This window comes from Ovis aries, chromosome 7, assembly GCF_016772045.2.
Source record: "Ovis aries strain OAR_USU_Benz2616 breed Rambouillet chromosome 7, ARS-UI_Ramb_v3.0, whole genome shotgun sequence".
NCBI classification, from domain to species: Eukaryota; Metazoa; Chordata; class Mammalia; order Artiodactyla; family Bovidae; genus Ovis; species Ovis aries.
Window position 1 is genome coordinate 41,050,053 of NC_056060.1, and position 19,415 is coordinate 41,069,467.

Here is a 19,415-nt window from a genome sequence, read left to right on the forward strand (position 1 = left end):
GACAAGAGAAAATCAGGGAATAAAGAAAATGAATATTAATGATTTGATAAAGTAGTAGGATTATACATGTGCATTTTGCTTTTTTCTTCCATTTTTCAGATGTTCTGAAATTTAAGAGCCAAAAGCACTTTACTTCCAGCAGAAAAAGTCTTTGGTTCACACTGCTGGTAGGAAATTTTAGTTCATTTTAATAACTGGGTGATGGGTACATTTGGACTGAATTTAGCTATAATTAATCAGAACTTTTCCTAAACCTTTTTATAAGTGAAGTTATACTTGGAATAGGAAAGAAAAATAAGATACGAGATAATTCAGCAGATATTTAATAATTAAAAAGATGCTAGTAAATTTTTAGAAAGTGATAGCAAATTAAAATGTGCTTTTCTATCTAAAAATCAACCTAAGAGGAAATATCTTCAAATTCCTCAAATTTCTGGGAGTGCTGATACTGACCCAGTATTTTGTAGAAGATTTAAGGAACAGAACAAAAATCAGAAACCAACAGCAATTAAAAAAAAAAAAATACCCTAGAATAAGCATATTATAGGTGTTAAATTTCCAAATTACAACAAAAAATTTACATATGCTGATCCTTCAATAAAAATTCTAATATCTAAGCCACAACAATATATAGCAAATATTATGTGGCACTACCTTTCCATTGAAGCTGGATGTTGTTTTCATATACTCTTCTGCTTTCTGTAGACAAACAAGTACTTTTTCAATATCTAATAAGGAAATAAGAAAGGAAAGAATGAGTACCAATCAACTGTCCATTAGCCATTACTAAACATCTATGCAGAAAATAGAAAATGCTTATGAAATAATAAAGTTATTTAAGAAAATTAGTTATTTCATGCTTATAATCAATGTATTAAATAAGAATATATCTTGGTCACTTGTTGTCCCACAGCTTTTACTGAATCCATCTTTCCCCTCATGATCTGAAAGGTACTTCTGTTCATATGCTGAAGTCTCACATATATTTGGGCATGTTTCTGAATTCTTTATGCTGTGTATTCCTTCTCCCAAAACTTAATTCCTACAGTTTCATAATGCATTTTAATCTATGAAAAGATTATTCTCTATCATTACTATTATTTTCCAGAGTTTTCCTGAACATTTTTATATGCTTTTTATTGCACAGATCAGATTCATTTTTAAAAAGGAAGTATAATACCAAAATTAGCAATACCACCTGTTGGCATTTTGAACCAGACTGCACTGAATTCATATATTTCAGAAACTAAATCATTCATTTCAAACATTCAGTTTATATTTTTAAATTCACAAAAAATTTGACAGCACCCTAAACCTTAAGAAATAATATATAATCCCAAAACATAAATAGCAAAAATGATTTTTTTTTAATTTTACATGAGAATCTGCAGATAAAAACTTGTCAAAGACCAAATCTTCCATTTTCCTTATATTTCCTATAATTTTTTATTATCCTAATCTGGAAGTTAATTTAGGTTTAATTAATCTAGAAATTGAATTTAAGTAGTTACAAAAGCCTAATTCACTATATAGCCACAGCACAGCACTTACACAGAGTTAAAATGCATAAATAATGCTACTTCTAGAAGCACCTCAGGTGCTGAGTCTGAAGGTGAATAATTCAACTCCTTCAAGCCTCCAGAGATTGTCTCAAGTGCAGTAACCCCTTCAAAAATTTAGAGGGAGGGAGGGAGAATATTTCATAATTGAAAGGTAATAGGGTAGATCAAAAGATTAAACTGCATGTTACTAGGGATAAAATGTCACATTAGAGTACAAAGTCAGGAATATCATATGGACAGAATACTCATAGGTCAAAGTTTAAAACTATGCACTCACTGATTACTTTTACCAGAAATAATTTTCATAGGTTTAAAAAATGAAATAAATAAAAATGGGCAAAACTTGTAGCATGCATATATACCTTTACTTTCAAATTTTTCATCCACTTTGACATTGGCAGGGAATCCATTTTCTATAAGACAGTGCTCAATGAGAGCTGGCCCATAGGCTATAAAAGCAAAGGATATTATTTGCAGTATTTTCCTATAAAATTTCACATTCAAAATATAATACTAATGTATATCCCAATATAAGTCATTTACTCAATAGCAGTAACCAGTGAAAATAACAATTAGTTTACTAATTTTGAAATGTTATCAGAAATGACAGTTACTAGAAATTACTTATAAAAATTTGAGACAATAAACCTGTGGAAATCAGTGTAAAAGTTACAAGAATTTAATGGAATTTAGCTACATATAAAAGGATTACAAACCAGGGATGTAAGGTTGGTTTAGCATCTGAAAACTGGTTAATGTAATATACCACATGAAGAGAATAAAAATTTTTCTATTGAAAAATCCAAACTTACAAATTTCACATGTTATACTAACTTATGGCAAGTTTTAAAGATAACTTCTTAATGCATTCTAATTTCATAGGAGAGGAAGAGTAACTCCCTTAGTAATCAATGGTACCTGTCTTCTCATATGTCCTTTTCAGATTCCTTAATACAGGGATAAGTGATGACTTTTCTCAAGTATAAAAGTTTACTGGAAAATCTTTATGCTGGTTATCAACAGTACCAGGCACATCCTAGAATCCTCTGAGACTCACCAATAAAAATCAAAAAGCAAAAAGAAAGAAAACCCAACCAAGCTAAGTGGGTTAACAAACCAAAAAGCTTATGACACTGAAAAAAACTGATTTCTTAGAAAACTACAGCTAGCAATCAAGTACTAGATAACATACTATTAGTTTATATAACTGTATTGCTGCTAAATAAGATCTAAAAGGTAATGGTCAAAGTTCATACAGTATAATAAATTTCTCTTTCTTTGAAAATAAACCTCTATTTACTCTAAAGATCATTTTAAACTCCTTTCTACATTTATCAAGTTGTTCTAATTTTCTACTAGATTTAAATTTCTACTAGAACTAGATCTGAATGTGTTAAATATATTCCTGAAAACCGTATTATTTAACAAATACTTTGTTGCTCTATGTAGGATTACTCACGAAGTAATGGGTTAAGAACTCTCTTCAATAGTTCACCCTTGGGTGCACCGGCTAGTATTTCAGTCAATCTGTGAAACAAAATTAACACACCCCTTATTATTTTATATTTAATAGATCTTATAGAAATATTCACAATACTTTGACATGCATCTGTTTACCTGATCTTCAAAATATCCTAAAATATGAGTAGTTTATAGGTTAAAAACAAAAAAGTGGGGATGCAGGGGGGGGGGGAGTCATAAAAGTAATTTATCTAAGTTACTAGGTTCCTGAACAGCAGGCTGGGACTCAAAACCAAGTTTTCCAAAGAAACCCAATACTTCTTCAACTAAGTCATACTGCTTGTTATCAGTGTGCTCGTATGACATGAAAAGACACATTTTTATGCAATAGTTAAATGTAGCTTGTGGAGATTGGTGTTACCATCTTTTTAAAAAAAATTTTATTGAAGTATAGTTGATTTAAAATGTTAGTTTCAGGTGTAAAGTGAATCAGTTATACCTACACATATATCTACTCTTTCTTTTAGATTCTTTTCCCATATAGGTCACTAAACAGTAGAGTAGAATTCCCTGTGCTCTTTGCATGTTATTAGTTATCTATTTTGTACACAGTAGTGTGTACATGTCAATTCCAATCTCCCAATTTATCCCTCCCTGTTAATACACCTTAACACCTGAAATGGCTTTACCTAATTAAGCATTTAGAAAGAACTCAAGGATGCTGTGGGCCATTACAACCCCCTAATCAGCATCAACTTCATCTACAAACTTCTTAGAAATGTATATTCCCAGGACCTACACCACAACTACTTAATCAAAAACTAGAGGGGGAGTGGTGCATAGAGTCTGTATTTTACCAAGCCCCTCTAGCTGATCTTGATGCACGCTAAACGTTGAAAACCACTGTTGTAGCCTGTTAGTTAGCAAAGTCTTCCAGTCAGATTATAGCTACAGTCAGAACCTTATCTCACCATATTCCTTTTCTTTTAACTAAACCAGAATTTCTATCTTCTTTCACACTCTGCCAAGATATCCATTGTCTTCTTCAGTTCAGTTTAGTCACTCAGTCATGTCCGACTCTTTGCGACCCCATGCCAGGCCTCCCTGTCCATCACCAACTCCCGGAGTTCACTCAGACTCACATCCATCGAGTCAGTGATGACACCCAGCCATCTCATCCTCTGTCGTCCCCTTCTCCTCCTGCGCCCAATCCCTCTCAGCATCAGGGTCTTTTCCAATGAGTCAACTATTCGCATGAGGTGGCCAAAGTACTGGAGTTTAGCATCATTCCCTCCAAAGAAATCCCAAGGCTGATCTCCTTCAGAATGGACTGGTTGGATCTCCTTGCAGTCCAAGGGACTCTCAAGAGTCTTCTCCAACTCCACAGTTCAAAACCATCAATTCTTCCGTGCTCAGCCTTCTTCACAGTCCAACTCTCACATCCATACATGATCACAGGAAAAACCATAGCCTTGACTAGATGGACCTTAGTCAGCAAAGTAATGTCTCTGCTTTTGAATATGCTATCTAGGTTGGTCATAACTTTTCTTCCAAGGAGTAAGCGTCTTTTAATTTCATGGCTGCAATCACCATCTGCAGTGATTTTGCAGCCCCCCAAAATGAAGTCTGACACTGTTTCCCATCTATTTCCCATGAAGTGATGGGACCGGATGCATTGTCTTCTTAAAGAATAGCTAATAAGCCCCTCAATTCACCAAGAAATTATAAACATCTGACATAACAACAAACTTAAGATTAAAAAGTATACACCTGCTACTCCCAAATAAGGCTTAACTGCTTACATTCAAGTGTACATTTATATAATTCAAGCAGTCCAAATTTATTTTATGCAAGTAAACAAATTATTTCCTTATGTGACAAGTTTTTTCATATCCTGACGTATAATCTATTTTACTATCTAATAGAGTATGAAATGAGTTAATAAACAAAACATGTTACCTTTCCAAGGTAAGCAACGGTTCAGCAGCTCTAGCATGATCAATTGGATAGCGTTCACGAACAGCAAATTTAACATCATCAGACTCATCAGTTCGAAATCTTAGGATATTTAAAATTAGGTACTCATAATCTGTAAGAACAATGTTCCCCTGTAATAGAATAAAATATAATTTCATGTTTTTCCTAAATGTTTTTCTTAAATTTTCTTAAAAATTGATAAAGGAAATGTCTCTTAAAACCCCAATGAAGGCTACAGAGAGGAAGTTAAAAACAAAAAGCATTTGAGTTACATCTCAACAATGCTCCTTACACTGACCCAGCATCAACTGTGAAATAAATAAATCTAAACACTCCAAGTCTGAAACACAATGAAGGGATCTGGAACAACTTTAAACTCTCTCTGATGGTTCTGCAGAGGGCACTATTAAAATAATCAATTAACACCTTGATGACCACCGGTTGAACTTAATGTTGCACCTGGTTGAGGCAAATCTACAAACGCTATAGCTTATTAATAAAAAGCACATATATTTCAGAAGCCAAACACAAAGTTATTTATTTATATTTTCACTTGCAATTTGTCTTTTAATAGCAGTTATGTGGCAAAATCAATAAAGGTCATAATATCCTCTGATCAAGGAATCCCACAATTGGTTATTCCTGTGGCCTAATGTAGTAACTCAATAAAACCAAAAGCTACATGCTTAAACTGCAGCTTATTTACAACAGAAAAAAAACTGGAAACAGCCTAAATGTAAAAATTGGGGAAAGTGTTAAATAAATTATATCAATATGACAAGATATTTAAAAGCTGTTAAGACTATGTTTAAAAAGTAGAAAAATGTTTTATAATAAAAAAAATTGGAAGACAAAAAAATCCTGTATCCTGGCAAGTGGAAGACAACTACAGGGAAAAATTAAAATACTTATTTGCTCAGACAGCAAAGAATCTGCCTGCAATGGGGAGGCCCAGGTTTGATCCCTGGGTTAGGAAGATCCACTGGAGAAGGGAACGGCAACTTACTCCAGTATTCTTGCCTGGGAAATTCCATGGACAGAGGAGCCTGGTGGGCTACAGTCAATGGGTTGCAAAGAGCTGGACATGACTGAGTGACTAACACTTCAACATTTTTTTTTTCATTAAAAAGTGAGGATTTAAAAAATCTTTTAAAAATTTAACATAATCTTTTTAATAAAAAAGAAGGGAGAAGCCTAATGAAAATAAACTGCCCAAAGAATATAACCTTTCAAATTTATTATAGATAGTGAAGCTACAGGTTGTTGTATAATTAAAATACAAAAAAGCTTTCATGAAGCAGTCACAAATGCCTTAGCAAGTACTCAGAAGGTGTCATCAAAGATGGTGGGAATAGTCTCAACCTGATGAGGAATAACATCAATTTCACTAGATGGGGCCATGATTCACCTCGATCACAGATACACAAGTATACCTTAAAGGTATTATAGGTTTGGTTTCGGACCACTGAAATATGGCAAATATTGCAATAAAGCAAGTCACATTAATTTTTTGATTTCTCGGTGCATATAAAAATAATGTTTACACTATACTGTAATGTGTAACAATATGATATATAATATATAACAAAACATATAGTAGTGAGTAGTGAAGTCGCTCAGTTGTGTCCGACTGCGACCTCATGGACTGTAGCCTACCAGGCTCCTCTGTCCATAGGATTTTCCAGGCAATAGTCCTGGAGTGGATTGCCATTTCCTTCTCCAGGGGATCTTCCCAACACAGGGCTCGAACCCAGGTCTCCTGCATTGTAGGCAGACGCTTTACGGTCTGAGCCACCAGGAAAGTCCAGTGTATAAATAATACACTGTAAAAACAATGTACATATCTTAACTTAAAAATACTTTATTGCTAAGAACTCCTAACCACCATCTGAGCTTTCAGCAAGCTGTTTTATAGTAACATTAAAGATCACTGATCACAGATTACTATAAAAATAGTAATGAAAAAGTGAAATATTGTGAGAATTAACAAAATGAAACAGAGATACAAAGTGAGCAAAGGCTGTTGAAAAATGGTACATCAAGCGAAAAGCTACTTGATGCAGGGCTGCCACAAACTTTCAATTTGTGAAAAAAAAAATGCAGCATATGAAAAGCACAATAAAATAAAGCTCAGTAAAATGAGGTATGCCTAAAGACAATCTGAAGTTTCTGGTGTTGAAAGAGTAGGACCTACTGCTAAAGGTTCTAACTTCAAAGAAACCATGCATTTAGAAATTTAAATATTTATTTAACTTAAAGAACAGAAATGTTAACTGCAGCAAGAAAGTAGGAGACTTGGACAAAAGTCCATATAATGTCTAATTAGTTCATAAAGATGTGACCTGAAAAACAGACCTGGCCATAGGGCCTGGCATGTAGAAAGTGCTCAATAAATGTTTGTTGAATCAAACTGTTCAGTTATCAAGAGCATCTGGAAGATTCAAGTAAGGTAGTTACTTCCCTAAAAGGGCTTTCTTTAAACCAAGGTTTCCCAAAAGTTTTCTGTTAAGATGGCTCCCACTACTTCCCATTAAAAAAAAAAAAAAAAAATGTGACGTAGTAAGCTTTGGAAATTCTATGTAAAATACCCTTCCCTGGGGTACATACACATCATACTATCATATTAAAGGCAGTGGAAAGTTCTAGAGTTAAAAATTTTTTCTTTACCTTATTCGGGACCCATTTTTCTAAGCTATTATCTTACAGAAGTGGTGTCAAGGAACTTATTTGGGGAAACACTGCACTTGATTCTGATGTACTTAAAAAATCTACTTTCTAATCTTATTTTCTCCAGAGTCTTTCCTACTAGATCCTTCATATCACAAATTAATAAACTGACTTTAAGAGTCTGAGTGGCAATAGTCTCTTTATACTGATTAATTTTAAATAAAGCATACATCAAAATTCCAGACATGAAGACTAGACGTTCAGATTCTGCTATAAAAAGATGAGAGCAATCTTCAAGATCTACTCTAAGAATCAACCAACATATTTCTCTTAGATAACACAGTGAAAATTCCCAAGCACTTACTCTCATATATAAATCTTGAATACCTATTCTAAACTTATCACTAATTGGGTCTCTGGAATCTAGACAGTATACATGTCAATTGTGCAGAGACTTCAAAACAGAAAAGGCCCTAAATGCAAGGGGGTATCCTGGATTAAATCCTGGAACCAAAAAAAAAAAAAAAAAAATGAGTAGAAAAACTGGCAAAACCTAAATAAAACTTATAGTTTAATTAGCAGTAATGTACCAATGTGAATTTCTAAGTTTTGACAAATGTACCATGGCTATGTAAGATGTTAACATCAGGAGGAACTAAGTGAGGGGTATACAGGAATTTTCTTTATTATCTTTGCAAATTTTCTACACATCTAAAATTATTATAAAATTGAAAAATTCTTTAGATCTTTAAATGATACAAAAGATTTATTCTATGGAAAAAAATTTTGCATCATTAAGCGCTAAGTTAAACTGAAAAAAGGGAAAAAAAGAAAAAAGGTCATGTCTGATATATAAGCTTAAACTTCATAGAGTTAAACCTAAGGCACTCTGTAGTTACTTAAATTGTAGAGATTTTTCCTCTCAATGAAAAAAAAAAAAAGCCTTCTCCTTTTTAATTGGAAGGGGAGGAAGGGAAGTGATCATAAATAGGACATCAAACATAGTGGTTACTCTGGGATGAGGAACTGGTTGGGCCAAGAGTGATAAGACCTTCAATTTTAATTCTATGAACTTCTCTATATACTGAGTATGTAATCGTGTACTAATTGTATAAACATTTTACATTTAAATGGTAGACTAGATAATTCTATTATGGTAGTCTAGATAATTCTAACTATTGAGAAAAACTGGACAAAATACACAAAGCAAGTCTTTTAGGAAACAAAAAATGCAAACAAGGTAGGTAGTAAACATTTACAGGATAAAAATCTAGAAGAAAACTCAGAAAGGTGAGCATCATACTTGGAGCTACTTTAGGATCATTTATGTAATAGTTAAGAAACAGCTGACAGGCTGGCAAGCTGAGCATGAATTTAGATAGAGTCACAGGACAACTAAGGAGAATAAAAATTTGAGTTCAGGGTCCATGTAAAAGGTGTGGGAGCTAGCAGGGGGTTATCCCTGATTAAGTTCAGATATGAATAGTGACCCTGAAAGGCTGCATCCCAGGACAAGGAATAAATTGGAAATTATCCAGCTTTCCCAGGCCCAGCTCCTAATCAATTCAACTCTTGACTGGAGTAAGGTAATCTGGGATTATCTGTGTCCTTAGCTACCTGTCAAAAGCAAGTACCCTTTCTAAAGGAGGGTAACACCATTCAGGTATCATAGCATATCTATTGCCTCTCCTACTCAATGCATGAACACAATAAAATAATCAGGCATGTGAGGAGAAAAGACAATGTATTAAAATCAAAACAACAGACTATAAAAGCAGACATCAGAGGAATCAGATAACAGAACAATTCCAAATGATTCTTGTCTGAGAGCAATAATATTAGTGAACTGGAAGGCAGGTCAAAAGAAAATATGACTGAACTTTCCCAAACTGATGAAAAACACCAAATCACAGATTCTGGAAAAGCGCTATGAACCCCAGAAGGTAATTACAAAGGTAAATCAACTATGCACCTCATGCACTGAAAACCAGACAAAAACAGAAAACAACAGAAACAGCGGTCACCAGAAGACAAAATACAACCTTAGTAACTGCCAAAAGTTACTTAACTAATTAATGAGAAAACTAGATGGCAAACCTGGCCCTAAAAGAAGTGCAGTTAGTAAAGTACTTAGCATGGGCAAGAAAAGAGTGATTGCGCAAGACTGCCAATTGAGGGCAATAAACTGCAACCTCTGAGGCTATCTTTTCTCCTGACAAGAATAATTTGAATATCTTATTACATGGAATTAATTTTCATTGCCATCAGACAAGAACTGTTTGCACTGTCAGTTTTCTACAAGTTAAAGCCCACTTTTAACAAGCTGTAAAAAAGCCTAATCAAGAGTAAGTAGCAGGGACTTCTCTGGTGGGCCAGAGGTTGAGAATCTGCCTGCCTACGCAGCTTTGATCCCTTGTCCAGAAATATTCCATATGCTGCCAGGCAACTAAGCCTGAGTGCCACAACTACTGTGCCTGAGCTCTAGGACCCACAAACCACAACTCCTGAAGCCTGCGCATCTAGAGCCCATGCTCCACAACCACTGAAGCCACTACAATGGGAAGCCCACGCGCCACAGCTAGGGAGGAGCCTCTACTCACTGCCAATTAGAGAAAGCCCGAGTGCAGCAACGAAGACCCAGGGTAGCGGAAAAAATACACTAATAAAAACTTTAAGAAAGGGTAGCAAATCGAAGATATACATCCCTAGAATCCCCAGGAGTACTGGCTAGACAACACCTGGCAGGATATTAAAACATTTTATGCTTTCTTGTCGCTTTTCAAATTTTGGATTTTTAAGTCTCCTCTTGCAATCACAACATTTAAAATTATTCTTGATCACACATATACAAGCTACTCTGCTTCTTGGACTGATTTACACAGGTGTAGTAAGAAATGTTAACACTAACATATACTACATAAACCTCCTTGTACTACAGACAGCAAATCTAGAGCCACATAGTATCAAGAGTTACAAAGCCATAATAATCACTGCTGCCTGAAGAATTCACAAGAAATTTGGAATTTTATTTTCTATAGCCTCTATTATTCCAGAGACTTAAAAATTACTATTTGCTTCTAAGTCAAAGCCACAGAAGCCAAAAAAGAAAAAAACAAAACACTACTGGCTTCATCTGTGGTACACCTACAAATGTAAGCAAATTCTTCTCTACCTGAAGTCATGCAAATCTACAAGAAGTGACCTTCCTCACTTACTGCAGGCTAGGATCCTATATGCCACACAAGAGGTCCAAGGTTAGGTTCTCAGGAGGACTTTGAGGACACAGGCTCCACTCATGAAGTATAAGGTTTATTCCTTAATGGTGAGCTTTTCACATCTAATTAAATGAGATTTATCTTCAAATTTGCCTAACTGTAACCTGGTAAAAAGGACAAATTCTTACTGAACCTATGTAAATATACACATTGTCAATGGGCGGTAAAACAATCTCAGTAAAAGGCAATTGTACCTAAATTCTAAGGGACCAAAGAGAGCAAACTACCATTTAAAGAATATATCACTCGAATTTGCACTAGTATAGTATACTAACTCACAGGTCAGAGAAAGGTAAAGAGCTTTATCATGTAACGATCACAAAAATAAAATCAATGATATTCTGAAAAAAATAACCATAATCCGATTCTCTCCAACTTAGTCCTGTATAATCAATTCTAGTTGTCCCAGATCATAGGTTAACACTATTTTCATGAAAACATCTGCTTCTAGACTAAAAAGAGTTAAAAATTCTAACTTGGCATCCCTGATACAGTCTGGTATCTGTCCAATATTAGCTCAGACATATGAGTATTATTTAAGAGCAGGGGTAAGCAAACTTTTCCCATCAAAGGCAAGATGATAAATATTTTAGGGTTTGTGGGCCACATATGGTTTCTGTTGCATATTCTTCTTTCATTTTAAAGAGCTCTTTCAAAATGTAAAAGCCATTCTTAAACTCACAGCCTTTTCAAAAAGAGGCTACAGGTTATATAGTTTATCAACTTCTATTTAAGAGTATCTGGTATGTCCTTTTAACTAAGGTTCTGAGGCTGCTTTCTTTGTTAAAGATTCAATTTATAGTGACAAAATTATGGAGATGAAACAAATGAATTGTTGCCAGGGTGCTGGGATGTGAGGGAGTGAGGTGGGTGTTACTACAAAGGGGTATCACAAGGAAGATCTCTGTGGTAATGGAAGACTTCTGTATCTTGATTGCAGTGGTGGTTACATTAAACTACAAACGTGGTAAAATGCACAGGACTATATGTACCAATATTGATTTCCTGATTTTGATACTGTAATATAATTATATAAGATGTACAACTAAGGGAAACTGGGTAAAAGTTACACCAGACCTCTCTGGTTCTATCTTTGCAACTTCCTATGAATCTATGATCATTTCAAAACAAAAGTTTTTAAAAGTTATCATACAAATTTTTACAAATGGACCACTACCTGAGACCACATACAAAAATCAATTCCAGGAGGGCTACAGCTGTAGCTGCTCTTGCCTACAGGGGAGGAGGGGGCAGAAGGGGAAAGATCACTGGCAAAGAGAAGTGCACAGACAGTAAAAGAAAGTGCAGGGATCAACAGCTGGTCTTGCTGTCCCTGTCCCACATTCAGGTCAATAACTAACACAGGTAAGTTCACTTGTGATAATTCACTAAAGTACACATTTATCTAACAAAAATCTGAAAAATCTTAAAAGCACCTTGTGAAAAGTCATAAGAAAAAAAGTCTCAATATTATTTTTAAAAATTATACAGTATTCTATTAGTTGGGTCTCCCTTGATTACTTAACTAATTTCTTAGTCAAATTTAGCTTTGAATACTGAAGTTGCTTGGAGTCTAGAAAGAAGACAAAAATTCTCTATCTCACATAAAAGGAACCAATAGGGACCAATTTCCACCGAAGAGCTGTAATTAAGTCCAGTCCAAATGACTCATGAAAGAAATAAATGGGACCATATAGGAAATGATAATCACAGAGAAAAGGAGAAAAGGCAAAAAACAAAGACATTCAGGTTCTTTCCAAGTTTAACTATTAAAAACACTATGAGAATATCCTTGACATGATCCTTTCCAAGTACCTGCATCAAACGCTTATAACAAATTCCTAGAAATGGAATTCCTGGGTCAAAGGTTTAGGCACATAAACTTTAAAAATCACCTTATAATCTGTCAAATAATCCTCGAAAGTACTTTTCTAATCTGCCCTTGTTCCTGAACAACTTTTTTTTTAATTCGTCTTTTTTTTGGCCATGGATTAAACCTGCGCCATGGCAGTGAAAGCTCAGAGTCCTAACCACTAGGCAAGCAGGGAACTCCCTGTACATTCTTGATAATATTGGTTGTCATCAAACATTCCAATCATTTATATGCTGACCAAGAAATAAAATAAGAGGAGAAAGAAAAATATTTTTATCTTTCAGTAATTTGTGAATTTATATGTTTCCATGCTTTCATAAGCCATTTGTATTATTCTTTTCCGAATTGTGTAATCAAGTACTTCACCCATTTTTTCCACTTGAATGGTTTGTGAAAACTACATATTGAGGGTTATGAACATTTTATTTACCCTATGAGTTAAAAATACTTCTCCCTAGTTTTTCACTTCATATGTAGTTCATGGTGTTTTCTGCTTTACTCAGTTTTTAAACTGTCTTACTGGTAGGTTAAGTAGTTATATTTATTATTTTCACTGTTAAGCTTAAAAGTCTTTTTCATCCCAAATTTGTCCATCTTAATACATATTTTCACCTAGCACTTCTATGGTCTCACTTTTTATACTTAAATTTTTCATGCAAATAGAATTTATTTTGCTGTTGACAGCTAATGAAAAAACATTTCCAAGACAGAACAGGTAACTAAGGATTAAGAGGCAAGAAGAATGGTGAGGCCATCAGCAGTCTTCCTTTTATAACTGATGACACTGAAAACGTGGCAATGTCCCTAAGTCTCAAATGCTGTTTATAACAAAACTATTTGACAATTTGCTGGCTCTATCACATTAGTCCTGAAATTTAAAGTACCAGATAATATCTTCAATTCTCAGATCTTCATCTACCACATTTAAATGCTATTATTTTTTGTTTTTTTCTGGCTACGCACATGGCATATGGAATTTTAGTTCCCAGTGGAAGCACAGTCTTAACCACAAACCACCAAGGAAGTCCCTCAAACACTATTTTAAATGGCTAAGGTCTGCCTAAATTCTGGCCTCCAGATAAAATGAAGATTAATGGAAGATTACATTTTACTTGCATTGCACTACATTATCCTAGTGTACCAATGGCTTTTCACAAGAAAAAAATGTTCCCTGCTTATGTCTGATAGCACTATTACACGAATAATCGACAATACAGTGAATTCTCCTCACCCCACCCCCAAATTTAACTTACCCTGTCATAGAGCTCAATGATTAAGTGATAAGCAGCTTCGTCACTTCCAAATTGAAAATCTACAATTCTATCCACACCAAGCTGCTTTGCACTGACTAATCTCCGACTCTTCAAATGTTTTCGGCACTAGCAAGAAAAAGAAGAAAAAGGCATTTAAATAGTAAAAGTGAATTTCTAATCATTTGGTATTGGTTTATAAGTAAGTTTATCCTTCTAATTTCCATTAGGAATAATATCTTAAGACTAGTAGATAAAACAGTGTAGTCTTAAAATCAAAACTTACAGAATGATAATCAGAAGAAATACATTTTATTTCATACCACTCTGGTTGCTAACTCTGAAACAGTACTTCATATTCAGTTTTTAAGTAGACAATAACAGATAATGCAATTTACTTTTTTGCTTCATATCACTGCTAAATAAACTCCTGTTCTTGTCCTGAAGACCACACACAAAACCGTAACCTTTTTTTAAAGCCTCTTTCTACTCCACTTTTTTAAATATCCCAAATTCCTTTTGTGTGTTTGTGTCCAAGATTAGTGATTTACACTAATCTTTCAGTTCAAATATAAATTCTGAACCATGAGCTTACTAAAATTCTATAAATCAGTCCTACAACTTACAACCTATAACCTATTCTCACAAACTTTATTAATAAATCCCAAGCAGAATTTTTCTGGTACTATCTCCAAGTTTTTGAACAACTTAGCTCAAATCCAAATGCAGCAACTCCTATCTTTTATCAAATCCCATTTCTATCCCTAGTCATAAGGTTCTTGTTCTTATCAGCAATTAAAATAAAATGAACATATTAAACCCAAAGGCAACTTACTTGGTAAATACCTACTGTTTTATATTACATGTACTACCCTTCGAAGTGAAAGTTACTCAGTTGTGTCCAACTCTTGTGACCCCATGGACTGTAGCCCCCCAGCTCCTCTGTCCATGGGATTCTCCAGGCAAGAGTACTGGAGTGGGTTGCCATTTCCTTCTCCAGGGGATCTTCTCAATCCAGGAACTGAACCTGAGTCTCCTGTATTGCAGGCAAATTCTTTACCAACTGAGCTATGAGGGAAACCCATACTACCCTTTAGTATAAATATCTAAGTATGACATCAACCAAAAACAAAACTACTCTGTGGCTCCTTAAAAAATTTTTAACAACTGTTTCTCATTTTTGAATTTGAAAGACCTGTTAGTCAAGACCAGAAAGAAAGGATGCTTTCTTTTCCTCAAGACTCAACTCCAGGACAAATTTTACAGATAAGTTCATCTAAAACCATCTTAAGGAAAAAAGAAGAAATATGCAGGGTCATTCTTCAAATCAATGCCAATTCTTTCATAACTAAGAAGAGTTCTCCAGAGCTACAATTCAAACTGACTAAAATTGTCATTTTATGTATTCAGGCAGAATTTTATACTCACATTATATTCAGGCAGATATGAGACTTTTCAACATTCACAAGATAAATAATCTCCCCCTCCTAAATTTAACAGTTTTCATTTAGAAGTGGCCTACATTAATTTTGATTTAAACAGTGACCTACATTCAGGGCTATCTTTAAATTCCCAGGTGAAAATCATAATCAATTTCCCCAGTAATATTTTTATGAGAAAAATACAGTTAAAATGAAGATAAAAGGCATCCTTGAATGGAAAAGAAGTCCACATCACGGAATGGTAAAAAAGGGAAAATTATCATGAGTATAGGCAGACATATAATATATATGTAAAACTTATTTTTTCTTTCTCTACTACCATCTTGCTGAAAACAAGCTTCTGTCAGTGCCACAAAGCTATATCTGGCATTCCCAAATGTGAGAATTAGGAAAAGTCACTGATTTACCACATACTAAACATGATCCTGCCTGACATACAACAGTAACAGCTCTTAGATATTTATAAAGTGCTTAATGTTGTCTACTCCACTGGAGGGAATCTGTATACATATTTAGATTGACATGTATACCTAACTCATAAAAGTTTTTTTTTTTTTTTGAGTGTCTGATCTCCTATTGATATAGTCTTATTTGGGGATGTTTACACAATCCCCAAAGCATATAGCTTATTATCTGTTATATCATCTGTAAAACTGAAATGATATTTGTTCTTCATATCCACTGAGTTGCTAAACAACTCAAATGAAGTATTATTCCTTGAAGAGTGCTAAACAAATATAAAGTGTCATTATTATTAAGGACAATTTCCAAAAGAAACATTTTGGGTTACTATTAAGTAAACGAAACTTTTAAAAATTTGATAATTTTGTGACAGGCCTTGTGATTTGGGAAACACTTACCTAACGTGTAATCCAAAACAGATTCTAAGTTGCTGGGGATAAGGATCTTCTCTGTAAAGCCTCTAATGAAATAACACAATGCCAAAACAAATAAATTTCTGAAGGAAAGTGAGGAGGAGAGGAAGAAGGAAATTAATACATATGGAGCCCTATTATGTGTCAGGCATTGTGTTAGGTGCTTTACATTTAACTTCAATCAATCCTCACCAATAACCCCATAACAGAGGCATTATCTATATTTTACATTTAAAGAAACAAGTTCCAAGAGGTTAAGTAAAACTTCCAAGTTACAATAGTATTCAGCAGCAAAACCATTAATTCAAAGTTATGTAAATCTGAGTCTAACGTCTTTCCTCTGTACCATGAGCTCTCAGTATACCTGTTATGTCAATAAGCAAATGGGTAATACATTCACAGATGCAGGATCTCAGTTTTAACAGTAAAACAGAGAGAAGTAAAAAGTAAAAAGATATGGCTGGTAGCATACTAATGTCATTGAGTATTCCAACAGAATATATACTGGCAGCTGAAAAGTGAACTGTGGAAGACAAGGCTAGGGAAGCAGGGCAGGAAGCAGAAAGCCAAGAACGCCGGGGTGCGGGATACAGACTCAGAAGCCCACACCACGGAATGGTAAAAAAGCGAAAATTACCATGAGTATAGGCAGACATACAATACATATGTAAAACTTGTTTTTTCTTTCTCTACCATCTTGGTGAAAACAAGCTTCTGTCAGTGCCACAAAGCTATATCTGGCATTCCCAAATGTGAGAATTAGGAAAAGTCACTGATTTACCACATACTAAAAATGAGCCTGCCTGACTTGTAAAAGTGGGGTAACTAATCCAAACGATGCTGTAGAAAAAGCACTGTTGGTCTGAAACAACATTTTTTTGATAGTGAGAAGCACAGAGTTAAAAGACTATAATGTCCAGCTCTATAAAAGCTTGAATTAGAATGGTAACTTTGGGAAGGAAAGATCTGGAACACAAAGTGGTGTGATGAGTAAAAGGGAGAAGTTAATAAACATCTCCTTTATTCATCCAGTATGTCTCAACTACTCTGTATGTACCTGTTTTATTTATACCAACGAAGAAAAACCAGTTTATAACTTCAGTTGTTAGTGACCACTCTCGGGGCCTTAACATTAAGCTTCAAGTATAATAAAGTTTACCTTCATGGCAAAACTAGACGGCATCATATTCTTAGGCCACTCAAATTCTGTTGTGTGAATTCGTATGCCAGATTCGAGTAAAAGCGTAGCTTTAAAGTCTGGTCTGTAGAAGAAAACAGTCAAAATTTCTTTAGGGTCCTACCAGCACCAAAGGTAGGTTGCTTTTAAAAAAATAATAATAATAATTACAAAAGATAAAACAAGCCTATAAAATGCTCTTACTTTTGAAGACGAATAAGATACGTTTTATTATCCACATCGTAAACATTGTTTACTCTCATTCCTAGCAAGCTGCAAAGAGAAAGGAAACATTTAATAAATCATACTACCAATTGAAACATAAAACTTCCCACAATTTAAAGCGTAGGCGGAAGCACAGCCTGTCGAAGAGCGAATCTTCAAAGATAGAGGGTCAACCAGAGAGCAGAGGCTGAAGGCCAGCGACCTTCTGCCCAAACCTCGAATGTAACTGTTTTTAAAAAGTGACAGACCAGCTCCAGGAACCCCATACAATGCTTTGAGTTTTTCTAAGTGATCCAATATATATATTAGGAAATACAGTAAAATCTAACTCAATTAATCACAGAAGAAAAAAATGTAAACGAAGCCCTGAGAAATATGACAAAGCTCACACAGTTAAATAATATTAATAAAAACCGAACTAGAAAGCAGGTCTCTGGCCGAATCTATTACCTCCAGCTAAAACTCTTTGGGGTGAGGAGGAGAGTCTACCAAACCAAGCTTCTGGTGTGGAAACCTCTGGAACTAATGACTTACTCTGGTGTCCTCGCGTCCACCTGACTTCTTTTAGTAAACGTTTCCTGCCAGACCGGGGCAACTCAGGCCGGCAAGCCGAGAGCCCTGCCAAAGTAGGACGCAAGACCTGGCGAGACCAGCAGCCCAGGACAGCCGGGGGGTGGAGCACGCGGCCGCCGGGGTCCCCCGGGTATCCTCAGGGCCACGGAAAGATGTCACGCGCTCGCCCACTCAGGCCTAGCCAGGTCTACAGGAGAACAGCACCCGGAGGTGGAGGGGGGGAGGGAAAACACAAGGCCCTTCTTATTTCTACGGTAGGGCCATGGCCTTTGCCTCCTGCACCCCCGCACAAGCTTGGTCATCCGACGTACGGTACCTGGCATTCAGCTCCGCAAGTACCGCACGGAGGTCAACGGTGCTAAAGCGGGTCTTCATGGCGAGCCTTGAGGGTCGCTACCGCAGTTTGCTCCACTGCCGGCCTGACTCAACGCCGCTACTCTTATGCGCAGGCGCACTAGGCGGATCTACGGCCGCGCAGAAGATCCAATACTCCTTGAAGCGAACGTCTTTGTGTCACATTTTGTCAAGCGCTCGGCAGTCAAGTCGTCATCGATTAGCTTTTCGTCGTACCAAAACAATTGGAAATAGATACAAATTATTCTCTTGAAACTGCATTCCTTCCTGGAAAGCTTACAAACTAGTCCGCTTACTTTGCTCCCTGGCCTCTCGGGATTCAAGCCAGCCTCCATAGTGACCCCTACTGGTCATAACAATTTATGAGCAACGTACTAGGAGGATTTCCCCAGGTACGGCTCTGTGTACCTGAGGAACTACCACTTTCCCTGGGGCGTACACTGTTGAAATTTAACGCAGTGGACTATTTCTTTCGCCCTACAGTTACCCTCAATGGTCAAAGCAAACCAACTCAGGTTCCTATTCTGATAAGTCTTGCTCTCTGAAGAGCATTTGCTTTTACTGTGAGATTCTTATTCATTCTAGGTATTGGGAGGCCCTGGGCTCAACATAGTACGTGATATACAATGCTGCTACTGCTGCTAAGTCGCTTCAGTCGTGCCCGACTCTGTGCGACCCCATGGACTACAGCCCACCAGGCTCCC

The 19,415-nt window shown here is 35.7% G+C and overlaps 1 protein-coding gene across 2 annotated transcripts in view; it reads right to left on the reverse strand.

Moving 5' to 3' along the window:
- NEMF (nuclear export mediator factor) overlaps positions 1–18,800 on the reverse strand; it is a 57,874-nt gene extending 39,074 nt beyond the window's left edge. For both annotated transcript variants that reach the window (XM_004010504.5, XM_012181318.4), the window contains exons 1-8: positions 18,674–18,800; positions 17,764–17,832; positions 17,542–17,644; positions 14,069–14,194; positions 4,983–5,131; positions 3,022–3,089; positions 1,925–2,011; positions 655–728 (exon numbers count right to left, since the gene is read on the reverse strand). In XM_004010504.5, coding sequence (XP_004010553.2) covers positions 655–728; positions 1,925–2,011; positions 3,022–3,089; positions 4,983–5,131; positions 14,069–14,194; positions 17,542–17,644; positions 17,764–17,832; positions 18,674–18,732 — 735 coding nt within the window. In that variant the 5' untranslated portion in view covers positions 18,733–18,800. The remainder of the gene's footprint in view (positions 1–654; positions 729–1,924; positions 2,012–3,021; positions 3,090–4,982; positions 5,132–14,068; positions 14,195–17,541; positions 17,645–17,763; positions 17,833–18,673) is intronic.
- Positions 18,801–19,415: the final 615 nt, after the last annotated feature.